General features: G+C 32.5%; 1 protein-coding gene across 3 annotated transcripts in view; it reads right to left on the bottom strand.

Moving 5' to 3' along the window:
• The window catches only part of TBCK (TBC1 domain containing kinase), a 177,942-nt gene that overhangs the window by 81,638 nt on the left and 73,228 nt on the right, over positions 1-23,076 (bottom strand). For all 3 annotated transcript variants that reach the window (XM_081046007.1, XM_081046005.1, XM_081046006.1), the window contains 2 exons: positions 22,419-22,502; positions 14,848-14,933 (listed from right to left, as the gene is read on the bottom strand). In XM_081046007.1, the coding sequence (XP_080902133.1) occupies positions 14,848-14,933; positions 22,419-22,502 (170 nt within the window). The remainder of the gene's footprint in view (positions 1-14,847; positions 14,934-22,418; positions 22,503-23,076) is intronic.

Raw genomic sequence — 23,076 nt, forward strand, 5'->3', positions numbered from 1 at the left:
ACTAACTATAGGGTTCAGACATATTCTTTCAGCATTTGTCAATTATGAATTTATGAGTAGAACTGCATATGTCTTTTCATTGCACACAATTTAGTGTTTATACTATCTAAATGCCAGTCAAGAACCGTAAGTATAAATATTAGGTTGGTGCAAAAGTAACTGTTTTTTCAATTATTTTTAACCTTTTAAATTGCAATTACTTGTGCACCAACCTAATACTATATTCAAACCTAAGTACTTTATGTGAAATAAAGCCCATTGCTCTTCACAAGATCATTTATATATGTTGATACATAGACAGTCCCTTCAAGCGACATTAAAAATGGGAAAACTGAGTACAAAGATACATGTCTTCCCTGTAAACAGTATGTATGGACTGTAGAAAATAATAAAATATAACAAAATTCAAACTCTTAAGCCTAATTTAAGTTTAAAAATAAAGTCAGTAGAAATTAGTTTCACCACTAATATTCAACTTTTATTTCTTTTAAGGACACATAATCAATCACATTTCCCTCTACTGATCAAAGCCAACTGTTTGTCATTAAGAGTCTTTCTCAATTATTTCAGCAACTAGCTAACAATTCATTTTTCCATATACCGAAGAGGACATGTACATGAGGAAACTACACACAGAGGGGAAAGAACCGTTTGAAAGAATCAGAGGAAAAACTTGTCAGGCTCACAAGAAAATAGGAATAGTTTATCTTGCCACAGGCCAGGATGAAAAACAAACAAACAAAACAAACAAACAAACAAAATATCCCCAGTAATAAACAAGGTATCAGTGTACTCAAAGGGTATTTCCTTAGGAATGGGGCTAAATTATGCTCTGAAATTATGCTGCCCTAGTCTCACTTCATAAAACTTAAAAACAAGCCTTGAAAAGATCAAACTATGTCAACGTGAGTTAACTGCATTGGAAAATAAAGCCTAAGAATACTTATAAGAATATAAAAATATCTAGTACTCAACAAAGTAAAATCCCCAATGACTAGAATCCAATAAAACATACCAGTAGTACAAAGCAGCAGGAAGAAAAATGACCCAAAGTGAGGGCTAAAATCATTCAATCAAAATGAACAGAGAACTGACATACATATTTATAATTGTAGGTAAGGCCATTAAAATACTTTTATATCTGTATTCCATACATTCAAAAGCCAAGTAATGATTGAACGTGTTAAGTAGACGTAGCAGATACAAAATAAAAACCAAATCAACCTTCTAGAAATGAAAAATATAATGTTTGAGATAAAAAATACACTGAATGGGATTAACAACAGCATAGCAGACATTGAAGAAGAAAAGATTAGTGAACTTGAAAACAAAGCAATAGAAAGTATCCAAAATAAAACAAAGACAGAAAAACAACAAAGGAAAAAACAACACGTCCTGTGCATCAGTGAGCAACTTCAAGCAGCTAAATATATGTTATTAGGCTCCAAAGGAGAGAAGTTGGGGAAGGGAACTGAAAATTGAAGAAAATTGAAGAAATAATAGCTGAACATTTTCTTAATTTGAAGAAAACGATATATTACTAGATCCCCAAATCTCAAGAACCAGAAGCACAAGAACCATGAGGAAAACTACACTAAGACACATAATGCTCAAATTTCTCAAATTCAGTGTGGTAAAGAGAACAATCTTACAATGTAGCTAGAGGAAAAAAAGCCATCAATGAAAAGAATGTTTTCTTGTTGAAAACAGTGCACAACAAATGACAGTGGAGCAAAAATTTTAAGTATTAAGAAACCTTCAAATCTTTCAACTTAGATTGTATGCCCAGCAAAAATATCTTTCAGAGACAAAGGTAAAATAAAGACTCTTTTGCACACACAAAAGCTGAAAGAATTCATCACCAGCAGTTTCCACACTACAAGAAATGCTGAAGGAAGTCCTTCAGGCAGAAAGAAAACTATGAGATGAAAATCTGGATCTACATAGATGAATGAAGAGACTCAGGAATTATAAATATGTGGTTAAATACAAAATACTTTTATTTTTAAAAAATCTTAAAAACTTGACTCTTTAAAGCAAAAAAATAATTTATTGTGGGGTTTCTAACACTTGTAGAAACAAAATGTAGGACAACAATAACACAAGTGCCAGGAGGTGAAAATGAAGGTACACTGTTGTATTTATACTATACATGAAGTGGTAAAATACTACTTGAAAGCAGACTGTTACGACTTGAAGAAGTGTAGTGTAAACCATAATTTCTTAACCTCAAAACTATTCACATTTTGGGTTAGATAACTCTTTTTGGCAAGAGGGGGGCAGTGGTCATTGCACTTGGCATTTTTAAGATATTTTTTGTAGCAACCCAGCCTCTACCCACTAGATGCCAGGAGCACTCGCCTTGTTTTGTCACAAATGTCTCCAGACATTGCCAAAACTCCCCTGGGAGGCAAAATTGCCTGTTCAAGGACCACTGTATAAGTCCTAAAGAAATCAATAAGAAAATACAGTAAAGAGTTATAGCTAACATGCTAATAAAGGAGATAAACTAGAATCTTACACACAAAAATATACAGTGAATCCAAAGAAGGCAGATAAAAAGAAAAAAAGAGAACCAAAAATTGATGGGGCAGATAGGATAAAAATAACCAATGGCAGATTTAAAGCAACCATGTCAATAACCACAATGGTTCTGTGACCGGTGATTTCCTGTGTCAACCTGACCGAGCCACGGGGGTGCCCAGATATTTAGTTAAACATTATTCTGGGTGTGTCTGTGAGGATATTTCTGGATAAAATCAACATGTGAAGCAGATGATTCTCTAATGTGAGTGGACCTCATGCAGTTTAGTGGAGGCCCACTATACATATCCTAAAGAAATCACTAAGAAGATACAACAAAGAGTTATAGCTAATAGGCTAACAAAGGGGATAAAATAAAATTTGTTGGAGGACTGCACAGAATAAAAGGTGGAGTAAAGGAGAATTCACACTCCCCGTCTGACTGCTGGATATAGCAAAGAAAGCAGTTTCAGCCTGTAAGGTGCTTACACTTCATTAAGAGCAGTAGATGTTCATTAAATGTTCTCTCAGTCCACTCCAATTAGATCCTAGCCTTCCACCTCACCACCCAAACTGCTCTTATTTTGGTCATTGAAGATTTCCATGTTGCTAAATCTAATGGCCAATTCTCATTCTTAACCTTTGTTTATCAATCAGCAGAGTTTGACATAGTTGACTACTCTCACCTCCTTAAAACATGCTGTCCCTTCAATTAGCGTCGGAGACATCACATTCATCTAGTTTTCTTCTTACCTTTCTGACTGCTCCTTCTCTTTTGTTGGTTCCTCTTCATCTCCCTGACTTAAACACTGGTGTGCCCCGTGTTCAGTGCTTGGACCTTTTCTTATTTTCTCCAACTGATTACATACAGTGTGAAAACTCCCATATTTATAGCACCATCCAGACCTCTGCCCAAATTCCAAACTCATTATGTCCAAATGCCTGCTCCACATCTTCACTTGTATGTCTGACATATACATGACATGTCCCAAACTGAGCTCTTGAGACTTCCAAAATCTGTGCCTCCAAGTATAGTCTTCCAAATCTCAGTTAAGAGCAACTCTATTCTTCCAGTTGCTCAGGTGAAAAATGCTGCGATCATTCTTGACACTTCTGTCTTCTGTCACCAACAGTCCTGCTGGCTTTATCTTCAAAATATATTCAGAATAAGAAAACTTCTCACCCGCCCTACTCTCAACTTCCTGATTCAAGCCACCATCATCTTTTGCCTAGATTATTTTACAAAAGCCCATTACTAGTCTTCCCAATTCCATTGTTACTCTCCTTGGGTTTCTTTTGTCATAGAAGCCAGAGTGATCCTGTGAAAATATTTAGATCTGAATGTGTCACTCCTTTGCTCAATAGCATCCAATGGCTTTCTGTCATTGACCCTGAAAGCTAAGTCTGCCCTGTAAGACTCTATGTAACCTGGCCCTGCAATGAGCTCTTTGACCTCATCTCCGTGTTTACTGGGCTCCAATCACACTGTCTCCTGGCTGCTCCTTCCACATCCCTGTCATGCTTCTACCTCTCAGCTGTGGCACTTGCTGTTGCTTCTGCTTGGATGGCTCTCTTCCGCAGTCCTTTAAGGAATTTTTTAAAAAGTCACTTTTTTTCTGTGAGCTTTCCTAAGCTACCTTACATAAAATTAAATTCCTCCTTCACCTGAGCACTTAACATCCATCTCACTGCTTTATTTTTTTGTTTTCTCTTTAGTACTTACCACTCACTACCTAACATAGCATGTAGTACACTTATCTTCTTTATGGTTTATTCCCCAGTACATTATAGATCCAACGAGGATAGAGATTTTGTCTGTCTTTTCACTGATGCACCTGGGGTCTAGGAAAATGCCTGGCATATAATAAGCACTCAAATGTTTTTTGAAAGAATGAATGAAATGTATAATGAAGATACCCAAAAGGGATAGATTAAAAGAGCCAATAGTCACGAGCTTATACACTTTTTTGAGGAGTTTTCAAAAACTATCAAATAATGAGAAACTTAGTTAATTTTCCCCACTTAATACATGTTTAAAAATCCTTCATATTAGTCAAAAGTACTGAAAAAAAATCAAACTTGAAATTTTAAATTATATACCAATACTTTGAAAATTATGAAAAAAGTTATTAAAAACAAGTGAAATGAAGCATGTTCAATGATATTTGAAAATAATTCACGTTAATTTCTTTAATACAAAAACTCCCTGGTGCTCATCAGCACCAGTCACCTCTTACCAACGAAATTAAAGTCAGACCAATAAATGGTAATATGTTCTGTGAGACTGTAATGCCTGTCACTTATTCTTTCTATCTTTCTCCCTTTTAAAATTTTAACTGATGTTTTTATCTTAAATAATTTCTTGGAATATTGGTACATCTCTATATTACAGTCTGCTACACAAAAAAAGACAGCACAATAAGTAATATTGAATACTAGGCTGGTTCAGGTTTTAATTTTTAAAATAGCAATTAAATAATGAAATATTTTATTATAAATACAAAAATATATAAAAATATCTTATCAAATTAGACACATCATCAACTATTTTCTGATTTAAAGTTAGAAACTGAAACCCAATGAAAAGAAATCATACATGCTTTGACTATTTTCTCCAGATCATGAAATTATGTATGCTTGATTTGGCCTACTACTGCTAGTGTGCTAAAAGAGTCAGCTGAGTAAATACTGCCCCCTAGCAATATCAAAAAGGAATAATGATTTTATGAGGTCTTTCCCTGTGGGTTGGTAATGTCAAAATTAGAAATATCAAGGAAAAACAAAGGCCTGTTAATTTGATTGTGAAAAGCAGAAAATTATGGCTCAAAAACTTGCCTATAAAAATGAAAAAGATTAAAACAGGAAATATTTCTTACAAACTCTAGATGAGTCTCGTGTCAAATGGATTTTTATTTACATATTGTGCTCTTTCTCTATGTATACATACAATTATTATTACAAAATTATTGTAATAATACAAATATTACAGGAACTGAAAGTCAATCAGCTCCTTCTGATTGACTTTCTTAATCTACCTTCGTATGAGCATACTATATTTACTATACTATAGTAATATATACTATATTTTCTGTTTACCTCAAGTCAGATGTTATTTCTATATTTTAATTACTATAAGCCACCTCTGTAAAATACATATTAACCATTAGTTTGATGCCTTGCAATGATTCCCTGCATTAAGGAAATGTACATCTAGCCATTCCAGAAAAGAATGCCTAAAAACCAGCATGTTTTCAAAGCAGTAGAGACCATCGTATATTTTTGCAAAACTTGGAAACTCTGGATTTTGCGATCTGATAGTTATATAACTCTTTTAACCTTTAGGATAGTTGTAAAGAGTATTTAATGGATCTAAAACATTTGGCAGAGGGAGTGGCACATATCAGACATCAGTATATGAGTTACAATTATCATTCTTAATAACAATCCAGAAGATTCTGTAATAGCAAAGTATTTTAACAACGCAAAGTTCTGAGGAAACCTCATGAAGCCATCTAACAAAAAATACGTAAGTGTTGTTAGAGTAAGGAGGGTAGGGGTAGAAGGTAAAAAGAAGAGAAAGTTCAAAGTGTGAGTGCTCAGATGGTATCTTAGATGAATTGCCTCAAACACAAGAATCAGAGTAAACAATCAGAGTTAGCCATTCAGTGGGAAAGACCTCATCACACAATATTTTGTAACATAAACCTAAACCATCCTGTTTTGCTAAAAGATGTTGAGAGTAATCTTTAAATAATATTTCTGCAACAAAATTTTATACGATTTAAGTGGAAAAATGCCAAAGGTAGGTGTGTTTACAGTTATGGAAGGAAACTGATTGGTTAGAAGGAAAAAAATCATTAGATTTATCATTCTAATTTGTGTCCATAAATCTAAAAATGAAAATATTTTACAATTACGGGACAAAAAAAAATAGCTCTTTTCCAAACAAGTTACAAGCCCCATCAACGTTTTGTTTTGACTATGCAAGTATAAGAAGAACCAGAAATAAATCAGAACCTATTAGAGAATAGGTATCTGAAATATGGAATCAGTCTTTACAAGATAGGTATGCTCCAGGTTTATGCATGAAGATGAGCAGTAAGTTCAAAGGATATTGAACATTTTACATATATGTACTTTCGAAAAGAAGAATATATATAGAATACAATTTTCAGTTTGCTATGTTTAAATTCTTACTAAAATTTTTAATAAAGTTAGTTTTTATTATGCCTTATTACTAATTCTACAAATTATTTAAAAAATGACTGAAACATATGAAAATAATCAAAATGATCCATTGGCCCAGATGGTAAATGGTTAATTTTCTTTTCCTTGTATATCAAAGGTTATATTAATTACATCTTTTGCAAAATAGTAATTTCTCTAAAACTACAAAAAGGAATGAAATAAAAAAAATAAGTTAACTGCATAAATATCTTTCTCTTTTATTCTTGACTTATACTACTGAACTGAAAAAACATAAAATAGAAATTAGTAATAAAATCAGTTGGGTAATTTAATGGTTCTGAGATTCATGATCATTTTTGGAAAGAATTAGCTACACTTCCAGAGTACCTTTCAATTATCTCACTGAACAAAAAAATAATAAAAAAAATAAAAAAATAAAAACTTTTCAAAATTCAAAAAAAAATTAAATGTAATTTACTTTGCATAAGAGACTATAAAATATACTATGTAGCACTTTCTGAGAGATCAAAAAGTATCTTAAGCAAATAAAAAAGGTTAAAATTTAAAGTCGTGAGTGGTAATCTTACCAACTCAAACAAGAAAGTCTTTATCGTCATTAAAATCATATCTCCTCCCGCAAAGTATTCATTAACTGTTGAAGCAAAATAATATATCCATTATAGCTTGTGATATAATGCTTTTCTAAATGTAAATCATATTAATGTAACCAAATAAACAGTTCGATATGATCAGACTCTAGTAAGTAAAATAACACCAATAATGGTTAACCCCTTAACACTTACTGTATACCTGGAATTGCATTGAACGGGTTGTATGTATTATTTCCTTTAATCATCACAATAATCCTATGAGGTAAGATTTATTACAATCAACATTAACAATAAGAGGACTGTGGATAAGAGAAATTAACTTAAGTATTTAGCTAGTAAACTGAGAGTCAGGATTAGAACCCTGGCCCATTTGACACCAGTGTATAGAGAGGGCTTACTCTCTATACCTGCTTTCCCAAATCATGGTCACAGATCCCTGGAGATTCTCAAGATCTTTCAGGGATCCATGAATTCAAAGCTATTTTCATAACAAAACTGAGATTTTTTTTTGCTCTTTTTTTTATTATATTAACATTTGTGCTAATGCTGCAAAAACACTGGTGGATAAAACTGTTGGCACCTTATTGCAAATCAAGGCAGTGGCACTAAAGTCATATCCTTGTGAAGAAGGAAAAAATATTAATGTCACTAACATCTCTTTAATGTTTCATGAGACAAAATGGGAAGAATGCATAAAGCACTTGTGCTGTGTACTGAAGTACAATGGTTGGTTGTCTTGAGAAAAAGCCCTTGGACAATCATTTGAACTATGAGTCAATGTAGGTACTTTGTCAAGAAATAGCATTTTTTACTTGAAAGAATACATATAAACAATGCTATTTTTTAAGACTTGAATATTTGGCAGACATTTCTAAAAAAAATAAATAAAGTTAGTCTATCATTTCAAGAAAAATTGCTAGCTGTCAGATGAAGATCGGAATTTTGGAAAAGTGTATCTGCCACTGAGCTTTTCAGCTTCCCAATACTTAATGACTTTTTGGATGAGATCAGTGTTGATATTAATGAATGTGATTTTTTGATATTGTATAATGAAATATTTCATAGTTGAAAGATCTACATAATTCAGTGAACAAATATTTCCCAAATAACCAATGTATGACATTACAAAAGTATGCATGAGTAAAAGAGCCATTCAAAGTGCAAGATAAACTGATAGATTTGAATGTAACAGAGTATGAAGATTTCCCTGATATGTATAACTTTAGATTGTACATTGCAAACAGGCTTTAAGAAATTACCATTGTGTGAAAAGGCCCTGTGCAACTACATGTCTGTATAAGGCCAGATTTTTTACATACACTACAACCAAAACAGTGTATTACAACAGATTGAATTCTGAACCAAATGAGAATCCAGCTTTCTTCCATTAAGTAGAGATTGCAAAAATATAAGACAATATCACTTTTCCATTACTTTTTGTTTTGAAAAACAATTATTTTTTTTCAGAAAAACATGTTATTTTGTTTGGCATACAATGATTTTATTATTGTCATTTTAAATACATAAATCTTATTAAATGTCTCAGTAAATATTTATAAATACCGTGTTTCCCCGAAAATAAGACCTAGCCGGACAATCAGCTCTAATGCATCTTTTGGAGTAAAAATTAATATAAGACGCATGGGTAGGTCTTATTTTCGGGGAAACGGTATAATCCACACAAACAAAAACTCCTTGGGATCTTTGATAATTAAAAATGTAAAGGCGTCTTAAGATCAGAAAGTTTCAGAACCACTGTATAATGCTATACTTCCTTTCACTTGTCTCTCAACCAGTATAAGGATGGATACATTCGATTGGAAATAGAGTCGGGGGGATTCATTCAAGTGAGGAGTCACTGAATCGAGAAACTTGCTGGATTATTTAATTTGAATGAATGTATGTGTTCTTAGCAAAAAGGTACCAAATATTACTTTATCACCTCTGTGGAATTAATCGGCCTTTGGTTTCTAAGATATGGGCCCTTTATGAAAAGTAATTAAGCTCTACTGTAAGAAAGAGAGTTTAAGAAGCCATATGTACTCAAGAGCCTTACAGAATCCAAGATGAGTGGAATGGGGTTAGGACTGATGTCGGGGACAGCAGAACAGCAGCAGACAGGACAGATGCCAGCACTCCCCAGATGGGCTAGGAGAGGTTAGCGGGACTCCTGTTGTGGAAGGTTTTAAATAAGGTGCACTTTCCTAATGTATCCTGTAATCACATCTTGATAAAATGTGTAAAGCTCATTCTTTGTCAGCGGTCTCCTCTTTAGATTAGAAGCTAAAATTTCTTTATGTAACAATAACACGAAGGCCAGGAATGAATGAACAAATGAACAAATGAATAAACAAGACAAACAAATAAATGCATACATATTTCTGAGCAATCCTTTCACATTTTCTGTTAGTACAAACTCAGCTGAATGTAAGTTTTGAAAATGATAGTGATCAGCTTTTAAGCAATGAGAAAATCAGTAGTATAGGCATCCATTAAGGCTGCAGTTAAAGGACGATGATTTTGCCAGCACACTTGCTTATCACTGAATTTGTTAGCTTTATCTTTAGCAGTGACAGTAGGCTAATAAAGCACATAAGAGTACTGAGATACAGCCCTTATCATTTCTCTTAAGGGCCAGCTGACAACTTTTTATAATTTGCACATTGAATGCTATTCATAGCCTTTCAGGAAAAGTCTCTTTAAGAATGAAGCAGCATACTTTCCTGTTCCTATCTCGAAGGCCTAGTATATTTTCAGAGGCAGAAAGATACACCAAGACAAAAATGATAAAAATCACCCTGGCCTCAATTTTGCCCAATACACATTACTCACCCTATTTATACGTAAATCACATAACTACCATGACACATACAATCTAAGCATCACATCAGTGCACAATATTCCTAACTATTCAAGCTTCAGCAATGTTCACCATTCAGAGTTCTGTGACCCAGAACAAATGGAAAGCAGCCAGAAAACACAATCTTTCTCCTTCAATGGGAGCCTGCATTTCAATGATGGAAGACTAAAGAGGACTTATTTTGATATGATTATTTACTCAGCAGGAAATTCAGTTTGGGATCTTATTACCAAAGTGCCCTCCCTTCCCCTTGATGAGTCATTACTTGTATTGTTACAGGTACACAACGTCCCCTAAACAATTATTTTAAAGGTAGACATGGAGACACCAATTAATTCAAGGCAAGGAGGGGGAAATAGGAACACTGCACATACAGACTAACGAAATGTTACTAAAAATATATGATTATAGAGTAAGAACAATGTTCGAAAAATTCTCCATTTCTTCACACTCTCACTTTCATCACTCTCACAGTATTGTCAACAATCTTTATATTAAAAAATAAAATCTGTTTTCAAAATTAAATTTTAAAAGTTTCAACATTTCCGTATCATCCAGACTTGAAGAACAGGCTAACAAAACAATAAAACAGAACACAGGATGAAAGATTTTCAAAAAGCCATCTTCCTATTAACAATTTAGCTTTCTTTGTTAAATATCTTTCATTTGCCCATTCTCCGTGACAAGAGAATAGTTGTAGAAAAGGGAATTTTCTCCAAGTTAAGATACACTTTCAGTTCCTTCATTTCTCTTTGTTTATTCCAGGATTTTCAATAGTGACAGAACCATTCCCTACAGAGTGTTTGGAACTATATGTAGAATCATTTTTCAGAAACACATACAAACATTTGATCATTACAATGATTAGGGGATTACTGCCAGCAATCAATGTGGGGGTGGGAAGGGATGGATGCTCAGAATTTGCCCAGTACCGAGCATTCGCATCCCACAAGCAACTGTCCCCCATCCCACATGACTTCTGAATTCTCATAAGACTAACCGCACTATATATAAAAACCAATATTACTTTAATAGTAATACCAGTATTAAAGAGTTTTTACAAGAAGTTACACAAAAATGTCACAGTAATTATAGGAGGGATCATAACAGAGTGACACATAAATACAATAAGACATTCTATCAAAATTATTGAATAATTAATTCACTTTGTGTAGCAGTACATTTAACAAATGTATTCTCCACCCAGATTTAACAAACATTTTGCCACAATTGCTCCAAAAAATTTAAAGTCAAAATGATATATTATCAGTAGAATAGAAGACTCCTTTGTAGCACTCCTCAATTCAAATTCTTTCTTTGTAAAATTTATCTTGCACTTTCTGTAACTTCTATAAGAATTCCTTTCTAGGTGGAAATTATAAATATTACATTCCACATTTACTTCTTCTAGTCAATCTAGAATTTATGTTTATGTTTGGTGTGGGATTGAGCTTTGATTCCCACTTCTTCTCCATAGAGTTATCTAATTGTATCAGGGCTATTTATTCAATAATCCTTTCTTTATAGATCCTTGATTTATAGAGCCGTCTCTGTCACATACCAAATTCCATATATATGAGGGGGTGTGTTTTGTGTTTTCTCTTTTATTGGGTTTATATTAATATTGCTGTATTAATTTTCTTTTTGTTAATACTTACCTGACATATGTTTACCTCCTTTTTGGCCAATATCTTTACATTTTTGTTTATCTTGTATATATAGCATATAGACAGAGTTTTAAAAATATCTGAAAATTTCCTTTATTAGGCAATCTAACTAGCTTATATTCTTTCTATGTTCTTTCTCTTTTTACAGGATTGGTTGACTTTTCTTTGTTCCACATATACCCCTTGTTCTATTGGTTTAAAAGTTATAGATTTTCTTTCGATTCTTTTAGTGATTTCCATTAAAATTTTAAAATGCATTTTTGTACTTCTGCATTTCTTATGAGCAGAGACACTCACTGCCCTTTCTTCTGGATTATTTTGTCAAATATCATTTGTATAAAAATAGGTTTGGAAAAAAAGAATCTCCTTTTGCAGCAAGGGATAGGTTTACTTACAGCTTGGAAGAAAAAGATTGTGTTTTTCTCTCTTCATGGCAAATGGAAGGCATGCTTACTGTCAATTTTTTGAAAATTCAAATTCTCTAAGCTCAGGATTTCTCTCCTATAACGTAATCCACTGCATATGCAAGTATCATCTGAACCCTTACTTTGTCTCCACGGGATTTGGGCCAAGGGGAACCAACACAAATATGTTTACGTTCATGCTGCTTGTTGTGCTGTGGTTAATAAGTCCTCTGTCTCTCACCCAGGAGTCTCGTGTTTTCTGCCAGTGCCCACGAAACAGTAACAGGCTCATTTATGAGCTTTTAAGGAAGGTAAAATCCAGTCCCAGATCTGATAGGAACTGATGTCTAATTAAAATGACTTGATGTCTAATTAAAATGAGCATATTGACTTTACCCTTACACAATGGAAAAAAAAAAACATTAGCACACTAATGTGGAATGCTGAGTTTATTTCCATCTTGCTATTAGCTTTACCCAAATCAATTTTACATAGAAATATTAAATAGTCATTGTTTAATTAGACTCACAGACTTCTGAGGATTAGATGAGTGGTTTATTTAGAGGGTAGAGCGGTTGGCACATAGTAAACACTTGATATGTGTTCACATTATTATGTTTTAAAAATGTTTTTTGCTCACCACTGCTTCTTCCACCATTCAATTTTTATGAATAACTAAAGCAAAGATAAATTATTTTCCTTTTGTGATTCCTTTCTTAATACCATCTATATTCATGAATATGTCTAAGGATTTAACAAACTGTCTTTATAATTCTATACATATTTTTCTACATAAATGTTTTCTGTCAATCTATAACATTGGCTGAACCAATGTACTTTTCTGTTGAGCACTGAACACAATTAGGTGCTTTCAAAAAATTTTTTTGAAAGTAAATTAACCATTACTAACTCGGCAGTTGGCCCCTCTATAATTTCTTCAACTCTAACCGTAAGATTTAATAAAATATTATCTTGCATTATACCTCACATTTATAACACAAAACAAGAAAGTCGGGGATACATAAAAATGAATACTTTATAGGAAAATATGTACAATGGTTAAACTTTTTACAAGGTTTTCGTCTATATCCATAATTATAATAGGGCTTGTCCTTATTTTATATCTGTTTATTGTGTAATCTGTATATATTCTTCTTGGAGCCCTCATTGAATAAACCATGTATTAAAATAAAAGGTGTTTCTCCATAACCTTAGGAGCAAATGACAGTATATATGTTAAGGATGGTTACTTTAGGCCTGATGATCACATCACAGAGAGTTATACCAGTGAGTCATGAACTAGGAATAAGTACACCTATGTTTTAGTCTCCATTTTCCCAATGGAAAATGAACCAGACTGGTGGCAGAGGGTTGTCAAATGATGTAAATTAAATTTTGAGTTTTGTGACTAACTACTTTTGTTATCTTCTCAAACACTAAATTTCTTATCTATTAAACACTGAAATTATCTGCTTCATACACTATACAAATTGGTTTTGAAAATCAAATGAAATAACATCTATGAAAGGATTTTTACCTTCAAAGAACTCTGCAAGTATTTATACTGTGTTACTGTTAACAATTTAAATGGATTAATGGAATATTAATATTAACACTTTTCACCCTTAATCTTGACCATTTATATAGCCATCTCTGGATATAAGCCTGAAGAGGGCAGGCATGATGAGGAAGCAAAGAAGGTTAAGAGGGCGTAAGGAGATCTCTATCTCAAAAAGCATTTTTTAGGTTTACAAAAACAAATTACTGGAATAATTACTATATTCCCCTGAAAAAAGGCTTGATTCTGCAGATGAGTAACAGGCTAAGCTGCACCCTGGCTAACCTTTGCAAGTCAATCTGACTTTTAGCTTAATATGGGCTATAGAGATGCTAATAAAGTAAGCCAAAGTCTGGAAAAGCTCCCAAGGTAACATATCAAGCAAGCAAAATACAGAAGAAGCTACTTAATAATTTATTAAGTTCAAATTTCCTAACTTCTTCAAACATAGGCCCGAGTATCATAAAACCCAAGTGAAAACCCGCAGCACAGTTTAATATCACACTAACATGGATGGTGATAAATATCAAAACAATTTGATAGTATCAAGTATGTTAAGAAAAATAAGGCATTTTCCCTTTACTTAAAGGGAGAATATGGAAGGTAATCACACAGACTTTATAACAGAAGGCTATAATTACCCTGTTTCCCCAAAAATAAGACCTAGCTGGACAATCAGCTCTAATGCGTCTTTTGAAGCAAAAATAAATATAAAACCTGGTCTTATTTTACTATAATATAAGACTTATATATAATATAACATAACATAACATAACATAAATATAAATATAATGTAATATAATACAATATAATATAATATACTGGGTCTTATATTAATTTTTGCTCCAAAAGACACCTTAGAGCTGATTGTCTGGCTAGGTCTTATTTCCAGGTAAACAGGGTAATAGCAGGATTAGAACATAAGATGTTCTAATATGGACATCTTATGACAACAAAATTAAAAACAGGACTCTTTTGTGCTGCCAATTTCTGCCTTATTTTTTATTTCATGTTAATTAATGCACCAAGTACTTACATCTGGAATAAATCCAATCTCATTGAGATGATTGCTCAGCTCTGGGTCATGGAATGCAATCATCTGAGAGAACACAGTCAGATACTCTGAAATGACAATGAAGTTTAAGACCATCATTTTTACACAATTCCTCAAAACAGACATTAAATTCACAGAGAATAGTTTTATTTACATTTTGAGTGAAATTTAATTTCTCCATGAAGAAAATATGCTTTAATAGGTTGTGCTCTGCTTTGTTACCATTTTAATCACTTACTGCTAATTATCAAACAAATATGCCAACAAACTATGATGCAACTTATTTTCTACCTTCGGAGTTATCAGTACATTTCTTAAAACAAAATTATACACATGATGAATGAATGAATGTTTTCCTATTAATTTCCATAAATGCATTTTTTCTAGTGATATTAAATCTTGTATTTATTTTACGTTCAAAAAGTGTAACAGAAGGAACACTTTATTAGCAGTCACAAATAAAATAACTATGCCTCAAATTTGTTTATACATAAATGTATTTGTTCCAGTTCTAATTTATTTCCATCTAAGACTCTGTATTTGGCATATTAGAAATAAGAATTAGCATCACGTTAGTCAGAAAATAGGCATACAGTATGTAATTAAATATTGTTTATTCTAATTAATAGGTTTCAGTTGGAATATGGGGAATATTTTCTTATTTTTTCCATTCTTTCAACAATACTTATAACAATCTACTCAGGGGCAGGTAACCATCACTTTTTTACATACTAAAAAATTAAAACGTATTTCAATAAGACAACTTTTTATCTTTTTGAGACTGAAATGACAATAACCCAAAGAAAGGTTTCCCTTAATTAATAATTTTAACTCCTTCCTTCAATAAAGTTATAGATCTATTTTTTCAAAGCAATTATTTGGTGACAATAACCTCCAAATGTAATGTCTGACTTTTTTAGTTTTTAAAGTTCTTTATTTATAACATTTCAAGAAATAGTATAAAATCCTCGATAATCTGTTAGTACAAATAGCCTTCCCCTATTTTCCTCAATTAAAACTTTGATTCTAATGACCACAATGTATTATATAATTATTTACCTATAAGCAATGCCACATATTTTACAAGGAGGAACATCAAATTAAAAAAAAAAAAAGAAAGATGAGGTGGTACTGTATCTAATACGACAACAAAACTCCATGTATTCATTGTCTCACCTTTTCCTCCAAGACCAAAAAAAGGTACACTTTACATCAGCTTCAAGAGTTACAATTAAAGTGAAGACCCAGGACAGAATCCAAGGCCCCAGGAAACTTTGGGTTTTAACTTTACTTTTATTTCTCCTTCCAATTAGTGATAGTATGTTTGGATGTTATGTTTATGATCATAATTTACCTAGAAGTCAGAGGTATGTAACACCAACATTCATAGAATTCAACTTTGTTTTGATGAAAGCATATAGTTATTAACTTTTAAGGCTTGATTTTAACCCAGAAAAGCATGGCTCAGGCCATTTTCCACAGCGATAAATAGTAGGAGGAACTTGTTCAGATATGGACTTCAGCTTCAGTTTACTAAACATCATTCTTATTTGAGCCTAATAAAAGATGATTACTATGTGGGATTACATGGACAATTAAGGATCCACTGAAGAAACTTAATCCACCACAAAAGCATTTTCTTTGTGTTCTGCCGAAAATTGATGACTGGATTTAAATATGTGTTATAAATAACACACACAAATAAATGTATATACATTTATTTTATATATTATTATATATAATATGTTATTTAACATATGTAAACTTAAGTTAAAACACTGGCATAAGTTTTGGCTGCTCAGGAGAGGCTTTAGGATGACTTATAGTATGGCTTGTTATATTCAGGAAAAAACCTTACTTTAAGGAGGGAAAGATAGAACCGAGAAAACAGCACTGTGTCATATTTCATTGTCATTTCAAAAGTGCATATAAAAGTTCCCTAGAATAAGTTAAAAAAAATGAAATGCATACATCCTTTGATTTGTAAACCAACCTTATAGAATTTAAGCTACAGAATAAAAGACCAGTAGTCAAAATAAAACAAAGGATTCTAGAGATATTACACTGACTCTTTTAAAATGTTCACAAAACACTTTAATTGTGATTTATAATAAAGATATGCACAGGGAGTATTTGAGATCTTACTCCCTGGCATATGTTGCCAGTTTGGCTCAAATGAACTCATAAAAAAATCAATCAATCAATCAATCAATCAATCAATCAATCAATAAAAAGATATGTATCTAGAGCCATAAAATAACCCCCGAAATAATACTTTCTAACTTATAGGTGACCTATGTAAGATTAAATGCTAGTTGTTGTTTTTTTAAATCAAGGTATTTGTGCAATATCCCCTTAAACCTCAAGTGAAGTTTAATGCTGCATTACTGTGCAAAAGCATGTCTAATGTCAATTTCTTTGTTTCAATGACACTTGTATACCTTTTAATATTTTGCAATGAAACATAAAGTGAAATTAATTTTATTTTTTCCTTCTAGTCTCTCAGTATTAAAAAATCTATTCCTTTCCTTTAAAACAGTATCTTTATTTATTACATATTTTAAAACAACAATCCCCAAAGAATTCAGTGTAAAGATTTCACATGACATTATCATATTTTTGTGCAGCTGTTTATAAATAAGGCATCTGTTTGTATTTCAAAAAAAATCATAAAAAATACAGAGAGGAAATTTCAGAAAGTGCCACACATGGGTATCCTTATTTTTTCCTTTCTGGCCAGTCTTTCTGCTTTCATTCTCTTTGTCGGGGAAAGGTGGAGATGAAGGCTGACGGTCAACATATTTAAAACAAAAGTTTTCCTTTGCTCACAAATCAGAAATGGCATTCTCAGTTCTATATTTATGATTTTCCATCAAGCTGATACTTTATCCTGAAGATAGGGAGTATAAATAAGTATGCAGAGTCATACATCGCTTGTAAACTAAACTGTGCCCCAAACAAACCATTTGGTGACATTTACTCAAAGCACTCAAAAGAAGTCAGTTATTTTATTCTAAATGAACCCAAATTAGATTCTTTTCCATTACAAGGTTTGTCAGCTATAAAGTTTGGCTATTGTCTAAAGCCACAAGAGCAAGCATCAACCTTTATATCAAAATGGGAAGAGGGGGTTTCAAAAGAAGAGAAAGGAAAGAGAAACAAATGTTTAGGGCTACGTTTGTGAGCCATTTTCTTTTTGGCTGACATACCCTGCTCTGGTAAAAAAAAATCTGCAAGCATATTCACTAAGTACTTCTCATAATATTTCTAGTAAAGGTAATAAAACATTTTCTGTTTCAGTAACAATCTTAGTCACATGATGCAAGACATTCTTGAAAATGGCAAGGCTGTACATTCAATGTATACCCTACCATTTCCCAATATCCTATCATGAAAGTCATTCATGACAAACGTGTGCATCAAACTGGAAATGTATAATGCACGGCTTTTCCAAATACATAACCCTTACAGTGAAGTTGCATATTTTCCCTCTCTCTTTATGACCATTACATGAGGAAAGCGTTTTGTATTACACTCACATTTGACAACTGGACTTTAGATTTTGATGTCTGTTCTCCTTCCTGCCTTGCCCTCAAAGGTATATTGAATGTATATATGTAGTGTGACCATACATCCTAGTTTACCTGGGAGAGTTCCAACTGCCACCTATAGACTCATTGCCTGATGAAGTCAGTGTCCCTTTTAACTTTCAAAATATCACATTTAGTTCTATAGTCATCCTAGGTATAGGTGGCCCTACATTAAATGGAACGTCATGGTGACGAAGACGCTGTCCTTGGCCTCAAAATAATTAGATAGATATGCAGGTAAACGAAAACTTGCAGAAATTTGCACCCATTTTATTTCCCATTTTATATGGTATCTCCCTCTATCTTTTCCTTTCTGACTTGTAGCCACCATATTTTCCAATGGTCCAAATGTGAATATGACTTGGTTTTATAAACAGTACAAGAATATTTTTAATGTTGTGCCAAAATTCCAATGGTTGCTTTGGTGAACAAAACACAGTAGAATATCTTCAATTCTACTTTATAAACAGTAGAATTTTATGAAAGTAGAATATCAATCAAGAACCATGTAAAAGTTTTACAGGTCAGTTTTCTGGATTGCTCCCTTCTTAAGTGCAAAATGACGTTAAAGTACAATTGGGTTTTCCACAAAGGATTCGTTCCCATTCATGATAACTAAATGGCTGCCTCTTTCTTCACTAGCGTGAAGCTGCCTTTTCTTTCTTCAGTAGCATTAAGTATGTCTGTCCTGCAAGTTACAAGCCCATTTTCCAATCTCTGTATTCAATATATCCCTTTCAAATCCCTCCATCTTTTTAAATCTGGTACATCTTTTTAAAATGGTATCCTACGGTTTTGAATCTTAGAATTTTAGTAATCTTAGATAACTGGGAGGCTAGCTAAAACCCTGAATTCTTTAATTAGTATGTTATTTTTAAAGTTCCTGAGTGGTGGTATTTCATCAACTCAATAGCAACACTGCAAGGTATAAGTTAATAGTGACAACAATGATGAATATTAATTTAGGCCAATAGTAATTAAGTTTATTATCTTCTACAAAATGTCTACAGATAACAAGTAAATAGCACCATGGTTTAAAAAAAACAACAAAAAACAAACAAACCCAGGGTATCTTCATTAAATAGATAATATTTCTCTCATCAAAAGAGGCAAAGCATTTTAGAGCCTTATAAATATGCAAATCCTATATTTTATGAGGCTTTAAAATAAAAAGAATAAAGTTCTATTAGTGTATAATTATACAAATTATTTTTTCAAAGAAAATTTAAAGTTACTATTGAATAAAGAAAACTTTTGATTTCTGTAAAGACAATTATTTGGACTAAATCAACATGAAATTCTATAATTAGCTATTAATCAGTTTCATAAGGTATACAAGTTTTCCAAAACTTGGGGGAAAAAGTGCACGTTTTATTTATGTCAATCAAAATTAATATTACTTTGAAATTTAAACCTTAAAATACCATTAAACAAAATGGTGGAGAAGAACAAAGAGGGAAACAATAAAATGAGAGCTGAATATTTCTAATTCCAAGCCTAAAACAAACATTTTGAAGAAAAACAAACCACTGTTCTTCAATAGTCAGTGCACTGTTTCAGCTCCTTCAGCAATCCATCCTTCTCTTTCCAACTCCATGCACCAGACTAGACTACTGGCTGTTTTATCAACTCATTATAATGTTTTTACTGCAGTCCTCTTCCTTATTCTCTGTCTTAAAAATGTTATTCTCTCAATTTCACCAAATTCCTGCTCAAATTTCAAATTCATTAGTATCTTCTCTCTTATGAAACCTTTCCAGACATGCTGCTTATTCCCTTTGCCTGCAACAAAAGTAAAAGAAAACCAAAATAACCTCTTCCCACTTCTTTCTCTGTGCTAATCCAGTAATATGTGCATAATTATTTCACTGACTGATAGTTATTTTCACATTTATTTCTATGAAATCCCTTGAAAAAGGATTGAATGTTATTTACCTTAAGAATCTTGATTCCTTACGCAGTGCCTGGCACAGGCAGCATAGAAAAATTATTTATTGAAAGACAAAATTATTGAAACTATGTGTTTTTTTTTTTCTCATAGAACATATAGTGTCAACTTAAAAACAGAACAAATGATTTAAAACACCACGTCTTGTTTCTTGGGAAAATATGCATGTTATGGTTTTCATAATAATATCAAAGAACATTTATTATGGCTTTAAAAAGTTTAAAAACTAATTACCAATTTGAGATTTTAAACATAAACTTACAGATGTTATAACTGATAAAGTTATTAACACTTAGAGAAATAAAACAAATAAATTGGAGAGGTATTTTAATTATAATATTGAATATTTAAAATGCATTACTGATTAATCAATCAAAGTAAAAAGAGTCTTTTTTGGCCTTTCTGACCAGTCTTTCCAAATTCATATTGTAGACACTATGGTTTCTCTTGTTTTTTCACAAATTAAACAAGATCTTGTCTTGTTTATTTGCATATTAACCCTTTTAATAGTGTACTAAAGAAGTTTGTAGTTATTTTTAAAAAGTGTGAAAACTCATCTTTTCATGTTGAAATAATAAATAATAGACATCCATCTGCAATGTGAAACAATTATAGGAAAAATTAAACTTTTTAGAGGTAAATCATTACTGAATTTTAAATTAGGCTAGGCACTATGCTTTAATAGGGGCCTGACAAATTTGGAAAAAGGTTATTACCAGGCTTTTATATATGAAAGTTCAATTAATACTACTAATTCATATTAGCTTTAAAAATAACAGCATTATATTGCTGGCATGTTTAACGGAGGATTAAGGAATCACCTTTTGTGTTGCACAAATAGTAATGTGATTATTTTCTACCGCTAATCTTTTCAGTTTGTCTTTGGTCAGTATTTGATAGATTATTTACATTGCACATAGCCTCTGAAATCTCCTGGTATCATCCAAGGTATTATTAAATCTAGTCATTTATATTTTATCAGAACAAATAGTTTATTGCAAACTCTCTAATATCATGCAATAATGGGCTTGACAATTCACTCAAGAGCATTCTGATATGGGGGTAGAAGGTAGGACGTAATACAAGTGTAGCATGTGAAGACAGGTTGCTGAGGGGCAGACTTCATGTTGTAGCATACTGGTGACCAATCTTAATCAACTAAGCTACCTTAAGCAGGAAGGAACTGGGCCAGACCACGAACCCTCAATTCTGTTGCCAGCATACCCCAGGTTTCTGGCCCTCCCCATGGGGGTGAAGGAGGTGTGGGGAGGTAAGAAACTCTTTAGCTTCCAGGAGGTGTGGGGAGGTAAGAAGATCTTTAGCTTCGGGTGCTACCAGCTGAGCTACCAGGTCCCCACTCCAGCCCTTGGCTGGTTAAGGCCTATAAGAACTTGGGCCTTCATTGCAGTATCCTCAGACAGGAATTACTGGAAACTTAGAGTATACTGTTCATTCTATGATAAACATTAATGATAAGCACCATAAGGAAACTATGAATAAGTACGGAACACATCCCTACTAGCAAGGTGTAAGACACACTCTTATAGGGCATCACTTCATAAATTCTTAGAAGATAACATTGAAGACAGATGAATATATTCGGTGCTCAAATATGAGAAATGAGATGAATAAGAAGTGTTTTTAATATTCTATTAATTTACACAATTAAACATTGTTTAACTTTTTACTAATTCATAATAGGCTTGCTCCATGGTGAAGCTTTTTGTGGGCAATTTTAATTGTGAGAGACAAATAGCAGGACTTATGTTTTCTGAAAGTAGCATGCCTAAATTTGAACTGAACTGAGATCAGATATTAAAACAGTCATTAGAAAAACACCATAATTCTTTGTGGACTTGGAAAAAGACTAAACTTAATGATCTCTTCATTGGTTTTAGTGAGAATGATCACCATATTTTATTGGGTCAAAATTGCAAAATTGCAAATTCAATTGAATATTAGTTATTTGACATAAGTACTTTCCCTTAAAAAGACAAGGAAAGACGTTTGCTTACCTTGTATTACATGTGAGTTGTCTTTCAAGAAGAAGTTATACAGGTATTTGGGAATAAAAGCAGACATACACGCATAAGCCAGGGCTAAGAAAGAATAAGGCAAAGGTATGTAACAAATTAGTTAATGGGGTATATGACCAGTAGTCATTCACTCACTTATTACACATTGTTTGACTCTACTATTAAACAAGAGTTATGTTAATAAATGCTGGGGAAAATTAAGGGGAAAAAATACAGCCTGCTCTTTAAAACAGAAAATATTTTGGACAACAAAAGATAATCACCAACTAACTTTTAAATTTCAAACTACTGCAGAAATCATTATCCCACAATAATAAAAACCTTTACTATATGAATTTCATAATTTTTTAAATCTCTAAACATGGTCATTATTAATATGTTGTACAAACCTCAAGATTCTTAATTTTTGTTGATGCAAAGAAAGAGCCTCAGAACTTGGATTTAGAAACACCAGTAATAAATTGTTCTTTCAAACACAGATTGCTTACTCTTCTTGGATCAGTATGTGTGATAACAGACTATGCCTAATTAAACATAACAAATTCCAGTCTAGATAATAAGCAATGATATTTTTAAACCAATTCAAATTGTAAAACTTTAGTAATCTGGAATTATGCTAACTCTGCCCATTTCCAGA

This window comes from Rhinolophus hipposideros (assembly GCF_964194185.1).
Source record: "Rhinolophus hipposideros genome assembly, chromosome: 1".
NCBI lineage: Eukaryota > Metazoa > Chordata > Mammalia > Chiroptera > Rhinolophidae > Rhinolophus > Rhinolophus hipposideros.